The sequence below is a fragment of the Enhydra lutris genome, unplaced genomic scaffold (assembly GCF_002288905.1).
Source record: "Enhydra lutris kenyoni isolate GAN:26980312 unplaced genomic scaffold, ASM228890v2 scaffoldscaffold133, whole genome shotgun sequence".
Taxonomy (NCBI): domain Eukaryota; kingdom Metazoa; phylum Chordata; class Mammalia; order Carnivora; family Mustelidae; genus Enhydra; species Enhydra lutris.
Genome location: NW_019154217.1, coordinates 76,168 through 86,144, shown reverse-complemented (window position 1 = coordinate 86,144; position 9,977 = coordinate 76,168). Strand labels below are relative to the sequence as shown.

Here is a 9,977-nt window from a genome sequence, read left to right as displayed (position 1 = left end):
CCCCAGAAATGAACTACACGAAGACACGGACTGTCTGTTGTGTGCTCCAGTCTTTCCTCCACACACGATCAAGTGCATACGATTGAATGTGTTGAATGAATCTCTTCTGTGCTTCGCTGCCTAGCTCTGATGTTTAGCATGTTTGGTTCATAGTTTTAAAACTTAAAACAAGAAAGATTTTCCAACTTAAAACAGTGGCACTGACCCTTGTTTTTACAGTCCACGTGCCATACTACAGCGCAGGCTGTCCATGGGCTGAAGCAGATCAGAGAGGCAGCCGTATCAAATCAGACTGCAATGGCGTGGACTTAGCCACCTGCAGGTGCCTCTGATGCCATGTTTGGGAAAGACAGGTCCTAAGGGGGCCCTGGAGCAGCCTCACACACTGGTAATAATGGAAAATAAATGCTGCCCCACTAATAAACTGGATAGAGATGAGCCTCATGTTCTATACAAGCGCACAACCAAAAATCATTTTAGACTATTCAACTAAGCACAAATCTTAGAGAAAAAAACAACTTTCCAAATTCTCTTCCAGCCAGGTAACACACTGCCCTTTGGCACAGTAGCCTTCTGGAACTAAACCATGTTTTCTAAACAGACACCCATTATTTTTCCTTGACGTGGATTCCAGAACTAGGAGGAGTCCAGGAGCTGGCCGAGGGTGAGGAGGAAGGCAGGATACTTCTGGTTCCTTTGTCAAAGTTCTTCAATGGGGAAAATTGCCCAAGTGATCATTTTACCTCCATGAGAGGTTTAATCCTTGGTACAATTACTTACATTCATTAAAGTGTGTGTGGCGAGGGTGGGGGTCAGGAGAGCACCTGGGTGGTGTAGTCAGTTAAGTGTCTGCCTTTGCTCAGGTCCTGGGATCAAGCCCTATGTCAGGCTCCCTATTCAGTGGGGAGCCTGTTTCTCCCTCTCCCTCTGCCCCTCCACTCCCCACTCCCGCTCATGCTCATGTGTGCTCTTTCTCTCTCACTCTCAAATAAATAAATTTAAAAAAAATAAAATAAAAATAAAAAAAATAAAGGGCAGGGGGACACTGAAGTTCTGCCTGAATAAGAAGGCCAGTAGTCCCATCGGAAGGGGTGAAGGGTTGTCAAAGAACCTTGTTAGGCGAATGTAGATGGGAGTGAAGGGTCAACTGCAAAGCTCATGAATGGCTACGTCTATTCCAACAGCCTCATTTCACCCTTACCATGGCCAGTTTTTCTCCCAAGGATCCTGGGACGCACTTCTGTTCCTCTGCTGCAGCAGCATCACGGAGGTCAGCCTTGTTTCCTACCAACATGATCGGAGCACGCTCCTGGGTTGCATCCTGCCAGGGGAAAAAATGCTGTGTGTTCATCAAACACTGAACAAGTTCCACTGACAACAGCAGCTTCCACTCTCCAAATGCCCTGTGGGTTGTGCATGACCTGGAGGTCGTATCTTCCAGCCTCAAAATCTCTCTACAGAGAACCAATCTTCTTCCCATCACCAAGTGAAAATACTGAAATTCCGAGAGGTTAAACAAGAATTTGCAAAGGCCAGGGCCACGGTGCAAACGCTCCCCATCACCCCTGCCGCCATACAAACCAATACGAACTCAAGGGGCATGACCACAGAGCTATATTTGGCTGTGGCACCCACACAATTTTCTGCGACTTTCACTCCAAACGGTGCTGATAACAAGTCAACTTCATTATCTCAGGCACAAAACACACAGGAAGATCCCTCAGCCATAACGGGATAAAAACAGAACATGGGCGTTCCACACTCACTGCAGTCCGGTTCACAACAAAAGTAAAATGTGAAGGTCCTAAAGGTTAACATTTTTCTTAGGAGGAGTCAATTACCGATCATTCAAAGGAATCGATTCTAAGGCGAATGCTCCCAAATCCACCTTTACAGGTCCACGTGAAACGTGGGGAACAGAGCTGCATCGGAGGCCACCCCTCCCACCATCTGGCCACTATACCAGCTGTGGCCCAGAAATCAGGTGAAATGCTTCATGTTTCTGCCTCAGTTTCCCCACTGGTAAAATGAAGGGGTTAGTACAGGCACATCGTACCTCAGCAGGCTCTAATGAGAACAGAGAAAGCCAGCCTGACTGGCCCAGAAAAACAGGGCTCTGGTTCCCACGCAAGAGCAGCAGCAGCAGCCCTGACCGTGACCCTCTGCCAGGCCTCCAGGTACTAGTTGTGCTTTCGGTTTGGTGCTACACCTGCCACAGGATCAAGAAACGAGCCTTGAAAACAATGAAAACAGCTGATTTCCCTTCTCTTCAGACCATTCTCCTCTGACCAAGGACACCACAGTGTAGTAACAGCAGAGGGGAGATGGGAATGGAGGGCCGTCCCTGAAACTAGGTGTGGTGTCCATCGATGTGTTCATTAAGCCTGTTCTTCTGCAAACTGTTCAGGTTCCAAGGGGGCAACTTTGGAAGCCACTCAACAAACTCTCACTTAAGTGAGCCAAGAACCCAAGCATCTAAGTGACTTCCTTAAGTTATGTCACTAAATACGGGCAACTCCTTCCAGTCTTGTCTTGAACAGCACCTTCCAGGGAGGCTGCCCTGACCACACCATCAGGCCCTTTACTCTGCCTTATTGTGTCCACAATATTTATCATTCTCCATCATTCCATTTATTTTATTTACTTGTTTATTGCTTATTATGTTTCCCCTACTTGGATACAAGCTCCCCTACTGTGGGCGTATTACAGGCTCTGGAACCTGCACAAAGGAGGTACTCCAAAAATACTCCAGAATGTGAAAAAGTCGGTTAGAGATCTCACGTCTCAAGTGTTTCCCAATTCAAAGTTCACTCAAGCATTCAACCAATACATTACTCATGACAGGTAAGTAAATGGCCATCATTTAATTTTACCCATGATTTTACTGCAGAATTTTGTAACTCAGTGGTTTTTATCGAAAAGTATTAATTATTAATTCACCACTGACATTCCATTACCCCTCAGCCCTTGGGCCTATCCCAACAATTACACTCTCAGTTTCCACCTGTATCTCTAGTGGCCACATAAACTGTCCCCACAGAATGTCCTCCAATTAGAAAGGGCCATGGGAAAGGTTTGTCATGCCCTTTTTTCCCAAAGGTATAAGTCAAATGCCAAGTAGTATCTAATTTTTCCCCGTGACAAATTCAAGAGTTCATCTTGAATATAGTTTTTGTCCTTTTCAGACCCTGTGAAAGGNAGTTCATCTTGAATATAGTTTTTGTCCTTTTCAGACCCTGTGAAAGGGGATCCACAGAGCTGTAAAGGTCACTTACCATGTGTAGGTGATTAGCAAATAATGGTAAATGATGGGGTCCTGGCACACCAGCTATAGTGGTCACTAATGGCTATTTCAACGGCTTCAAACGGCGGCTATTTCGGCCGCCAGTCCTTGGGCATCAAGCAAAGACTTAAAATGCAGACTACGTCCAAAAGTTTTAACAATAAAAAGTTTTGCTGTGGATTTTAAATTTTCTGTGCATATGAGTCCATTGGGATGATGTTATTCTCTGGACTCATCGTTCTACCCCAGGGAGGTCCGTCTGTTCCCGTGAGCAGACGCTTCTCCTCTGTGCATGGAATGTACCTCAGAACTCCACTCTGGACACCAAAAGCTTCTTTTCTCAACCTGCTGCTTACTCTGGCTCTTTATCACAGCAGCAACCAGGGCTGACTCAGGAGATCCAAGGCCCCCTTCAACCCCTCCCCTCTAAATAACCACAAACCAGGGTCATACACTTTCTCCAACTCAGGTTTCTCATAAAAAATGAGAGTAACATTACATTTCTTACTTCTTTCCTCAGATATGTTACAAAGATGTATATAACATGTGGAAATTTTGTGAAGTAAAAATGCTACATAAACGTCAACACACTTGCCTCATATTTATAATAATTTTAGGTCATGATATTCCGCTAGGACAAAATGCACATTTCTTTGTCATTTCTCAAATCATTTCTTCAGTTAGAAAGAGAATATAATTCTATTTTCTTACAGGGTATAAAATAGGCCCAATGGACGACTCTAGAAGCTAAGTTGATATACAGCAATCAGTTCTCTGTTTAGTCATTGCTGCACTGTTTAATGCCTGTTAAAAATTAGAGATAATACACTTAACTGAAAAATTCTATTAGCCACTAGTTTTTTTTTTTCCAAGAGAGTATATTGAACCACAGCTTGAACTGAATTTTATGTTAATTAATAACCCATTGGCAGCACACTGAGTGTGGTCAAAATCATTTCCTACTTCTAGAAATTATTTACCATGAAACCAAAGGATATGAAAGCTCCTCAGANCTAGAAATTATTTACCATGAAACCAAAGGATATGAAAGCTCCTCAGATGAAAGACACTACTCATTTAACAACAACAAAAAAAAAAAAAAAAAGGCAGCACAGTTGTCACTATGTCCACTTGGTTAAAAAAAAAAAGTTTTACTGATTTTTGAGACTCTAAAAAAAAAAAGATACCAGTTGGTATTTCAGGGGCACCCAAATTACCACCAGAATAAGGTTGAGGACACAGGTGCTAACAGAGCTGGGCCTTGCACGTGCTCCTATCTGGCACACATGGGGGCCCTGTGCACACCCAGTCACATACACACCACCCCAGGCATTAAGAGCTGCTGCTTCTCAGGTTGCCCACATTTGCAGTTACTTCCAGAGGGGTTCTGATTTTATCTGTAAGAAAACCAGAAGTTTTATTCCCAGAAGCTCCCTTCAGTGGTATCCACAGCTCTGGGGAAACTCGCCTGGCTACCTAGGAAGAGACCAATACTGCCAAGTGCCATGAGACACTCCCCCCTCACACCCAGTCAATGCTCTCTAATGGTGCGCACGTCAACAAAGAAGAGAAACCGCATCTTCTAAGATGGCCCATGACGCCCGTGTAGTTTTTTGTTTGTTGCTGTGTTTTGATATCTTACCTCGATCATGTCCACCCATTCTCGAACACTGAGAAAGCTTTTCTCGCACGTAACATCATACAACAGCAGAACGCCATCTGCTCTTCTGAAGTAAGACTTGGCGATACTTCTGAACCTGGCAAAGAGGAAAGCGTGTAAATACCAGTTCTAACCAGTCTGTTGGTCAGGTGCTACCCCTTCTTCATCTCTTTCATTCTCACTTTTTTCTCCTTTTCTAAGATAAGCCTCCATTTAGAAGAATCTCATGGCAACCTGGCACAGGGACAGAGCCACCTCAGAGGGCTGGAACGACTCAGTGGAGGGTAATAGAATAATTTGGGGTATGATCTACGAGAGCCAAACAATTTCTCCAAGAATATCTACGAACCCAAAGTATAACCAGGGCAAGGCTGAGAGTATAATTTCTAAAAATTTCAGCCCCTGCAACAAGTTCCCAAACCCATGTGTGGGACATAGGGAAGGAGGGAAGGAGAGGCCCGAGAGAGAACACTGTGGTCTGGGGGTGGGGAGGGAACACTGGGGGGGGGTGGCTAGGAAGAGGGCCTAACGACGTGGAGTGCCACAGCATGCCAGCTTTACACACACGGCACGTGGCCGGTTCGCTAGCCCAAGAGCACACCCCTGCGTGCATGTCCCAACTCTAAACCAACTGCAACACTGGATAGCATCTTTAAAAAGGCCACGTCGACTACAAAAGTTTTTAAATATTAAAAGTCTCAGTGTCCTAGAGAATGCGAGCTCCCTATAAGCAGCTTTTGTGGAATTTTATCTATTTCCTGTTGGATCTTTGGAGCCTAAATGGTGCCTGGTATGGGCACATATGGGTACGCAGCCCATACTCGCTAGCTGAGCAACTGGAGAGATGCCATTTCTGAAGAGTTAGGCAGGAATAAAACCTACATTGATCCTTCTGGTCATCGGCAATGCATGCAGGAAAAGGCAAAGTCACAAGACACGAGTCTTCTATTTAGTTGGTGCCTCTGCCCTTGAATGGAGGGGAGCTGACAGGTTCCCTTTTCTGTCTTTTATTGAGCCTGGCTAAGTGCCTACTCACACCAACACTGCATTCCAGGAGTGCTGCCTCGCCTACGCTCCCTCGTTCAAAAAGGGCACTCTCCTTTTCCCAACTGAACAGCGGCTCAGAGGAAGCCTGAAGACCTCCACACACAACTGACAGGTAAATGAAGGAGGAAAGAATGTGGGGACATGCAAACATTCCCCAAATCCTAACGCACTATGTAATTACACAGTGTATTATAATTATAGGATTATGAGCATCAAAAACCACCAAGCGTCCCACGAGGCTCGTCCATGCAGACCGAAGGTGAGCCCGCAGCGCTGTGGGAAGCACTTGCCTCTCCTGACCAGCCGTATCCCAGAGCTGCAGGACTGTGCGCTCTCCATCCACAAGGAGAATTTTCATCTGAAAATCGACTCCTGAAAGGGAATAATAGGAGAACATGGGGACCATGATGTAAATAATTTCACTGGTTTTGACTCTCAAGCCCTCTGTAGATAAGACAAAAGCCAGTAAGCCAAAGCTCAATGAGGTAGAGAGGGATGAATGTAGCCTTCAAGGAGAGCGACCTTCAAACACTAATTACAAGTCAGAACACACATGTGCGTGCAGAGGCACCCTCTGCCGGTTGGCTGAGCTGGGGAAGGCTTTCGGCTACAGACAAAAGGAAAATCTATGTTCTGTTTGTCCGTGTGATTACATGAAGTCGGTATGTCTCTGCGTGTTTATGTGTGTGTGCTTGTGTGCATGTGGACGTGTGTACGTGTGCATGTATCTGTGTGTGGACACGTGGGAGGTGTGCATATACCCCATGTTCTTGAGCAACTGAACAAAACACGGTGGTCTTTTCAGGAACCAAATCAAAGTGAACTTGCAGATTTGTTATCTTCAGGGGTATGATGAAGAACCATGAATTTACAAAGACGCCCATTGTGAAGAGGCTATAATCAATCTGTTCTAATATTTCTCATCATCAAAATAAGAACTCTTTAGATAAAGAAGAAAGGTGAACGATAATTTGCAAATCTTCAACTCCTTTTACTGATTAGTATGCAAATTTGGGAAATCAGGACACTTCCTCTCTTGTTCTCAGAACTGCTTACTCATGTATTCTGCTGTAAAGGAGGGGAAGGGATCATACATCCGGCTATGATTTTGACCATGACAAAGTGGCCATCAACAATGTCACTTTGCCAAGTGACAGCTTATCAGAAAAGCTTTCCCCAGTCACCCTGTGTAAAACTGCACCTCTCTCCAAACTTCATCTTTTTTTCACCCATTGCTGTCCTTTGGGGTGAAGTTTCCTTGCAGGCTGGGATTTAGTTGCCTCCGATCATTGTGTGTCCTTAGCACTTACAGCAGTATCGTGCTCCTAGGAGAACTCAGGAAATGTCTGCTGAATAAATGAATCTGTCATCTCTGGCTCTAAGCTTGGTCTGGCTGCTCTGACTGGCTAAGTGGATACCTCTGTCCTTTGTCAGTCTTCTTTTCCTAAAGTTGGGCCTTCACCAAAACAGAAGACCATTCTGTAGATAAGGATACACACANAGAAGACCATTCTGTAGATAAGGATACACACATACACATGCACACACCCCTATATATTATATATGTATACAGAGAGATCTGTGCATATAGTTTCTATGGAAAATAAAATCAAGCTAAAAGAAGGTCATTTCCCCATTACCAACTGGAGAAGGAACCATACCCAGGGTGGCACTTGTATTTCCTCGAAATTCATTCTTGCAGAGCCTCATGAGGAAACTAGACTTCCCCACTACAGCATCCCCAGCAAGCACAATCTGGTAAGCCTTCTGTGAGCTGGAAGATTTATGGTCGCCATCCACCATGTCTGTCTAGGGGGACAAAGCCACAGTGGGTGACAAAGGTCGGGCCAGTTGTCTTCCTAATAAGTTATAAGGCACTGAAAATTCACAGTGTTCATGAATAAAATATCCCAGAAACTACATACCTGTGGTGACAGAGCTGAGATGGGCTTTCTTGAAGAACTGACGACGCTGCCCTTACTAGTGGACCCCTGGGGTTTCCAGTCTAAGATGGCAGCCACACCTTTGGCACCAAACGTCTCTTCATCCCTTATATCAGGAAACTGGTTTTTGTTATTATTATTATTTTTTTTAGTCAGCCATTAAAAAACAAAGTCTCTCATTACACATATATATTATGGATTAAAGAAAAGAAAAATATGCAGATGAATCTATAGTCAGTTCTGTTATGGAACAGAGTAGCCCCAAATGGTAATCTGTGAAAATTTCTCCCTACCCTGATAAAGAATAATACATTCTAAAACTGACTATATTTCATATTTATAACCTTTAAGTCATATTCCCATGACAGATACAAGTCAAACAGGGTGATAGATTTCTATAGAAGGTACGACCCAGGAGACAGTGATTTCTGGGGCTTATGTCTACGTCTGAAGCATCACCCCCAAAGCTCTCCTGCGTGCCATGTGACCTCTGAGGTGCCCTCTGGTGCCTGTATTCCACCTCCGAGTCATATTCTTTGGAGTCTCTCAGGGTAGACAAGCCGCTCTCAGGAAGGCTATCCACCTCACAATTCATCCTCTGCATAGGGTCACAGAGGGCCAACGAGTCACAGTCCTCATCCACGTAGGAGGAGCGGGGTGACCTGGTGATAAAGGAGAACACAGCTCTACCCGAGAGTTCACAAAGCTCAGGACTACACAGCAATGGACTCAAGAAGACCAACAACTCTCCCTTTTGCCAAGAATTACAATGTAGTCCATGACTATACATCAGGGGAAAAAAATGTTCAGAGCAACACCAGCTCATTCTATGCAATAGTCAATTAAAATAAAGACACTCAAGTCTAATATTTAATAAAAATGAAGCCATTTTTTAAAATCACATTCCCTATTTCCTAATAAGAAAGAAATTGCAGTGTCCAGAGCATAAATGCAATCTCAAGTTAAGAAAAATGTATGCAGGACATGTGAACCTTTTTACTCTAATGTGGTCAGACCATACTCCAAATAGCTAGTCCACTTCTGGATAACAGCTCGACTTTTTAAAAGGGATGCTGACAACCTAGATGGGAAACGTAACAATGATGACCATGAGACTCAAAACCCTTAGACACAAGAAACTGTGCCATGAGCTCAACTGCAGTCTTATTGGTGTCCCTCTTCAAATCCTCAGAGAAGCTGACACATGAAGATGAAGAATACATTCTCCTAAGTTGCACAAGACAAAATAAGAGCCAACTGATAAACTTTTCTAGGAGTCATATTTCTTTTTTTTTTTTTAGATTTTATTTATTTATTTATCAGAGAGAGAGATCACAAGTAGGCTGAGAGGCAGGCAGAGAAAGAGGAAGGGAAGCAGGCTCCCTGCTGAGCAGAGAGCCTGATGTGGGGCTCAGTCCCAGGACCGTGGGATCATGACCTGAGCTGAAGGCAGAGGCTTTAACCCATTGAGCCACCCAGGCATCCCGGGAGTCATGTTTCTAATCAACATGGTAAAAATGACAGGCAATTAGAAAGGTGTGGTACCAGAATATGACACAAGGAGTTTTCTGCCACTAGGTGTTGATACATAGTCTAGTAAGACGCTTGTAGAAAAAGTTTCACAGGGAGGTCTCCCGGATAAAAGCAGGAACCCCTGGCTTCTATGGATGTTTCCATTTGTGAAACTCTCTAACATCTTATAAGTGAGGGAGAAATTAACATCCAACAAAAGAATCAAAAGAAACCGCATTATTTCCCTATTTACTTTTGCTTTTCCATTTGATTTTCCCAAAAACCTGTTTATACTGAAATAATGGGGCACATGCATGGCTCAGTCAGTTAAGTGTCAGACTCTTGATTTTGGCACAGTGATCTCATGGTCATTGAGATTGAGCCCCACATCGGGCTCTGTGCTCAGGGTGGAGGATGCTTGAGATTCTCTCTCTCTGCTCCTCCCCCCCATCAAGAGGGGGAGGAGGAGGAGGAGGAGGAAGAGAAGAAGAAGAAGAAGAAGAAGAAGAAGAAGAAGAAGAAGAAGAAGAAG

At 44.3% G+C, this 9,977-nt stretch overlaps 1 protein-coding gene across 1 annotated transcript in view; it reads right to left on the bottom strand.

The window, feature by feature from the left end:
* The window catches only part of LOC111139982 (RAS and EF-hand domain containing), a 68,470-nt gene that overhangs the window by 1,898 nt on the left and 56,595 nt on the right, over positions 1-9,977 (bottom strand). The window contains 6 exon segments of the mRNA XM_022492374.1: positions 1,202-1,321; positions 4,926-5,040; positions 6,281-6,362; positions 7,652-7,799; positions 7,916-8,052; positions 8,372-8,595. Coding sequence (XP_022348082.1) covers positions 1,202-1,321; positions 4,926-5,040; positions 6,281-6,362; positions 7,652-7,799; positions 7,916-8,052; positions 8,372-8,595 — 826 coding nt within the window.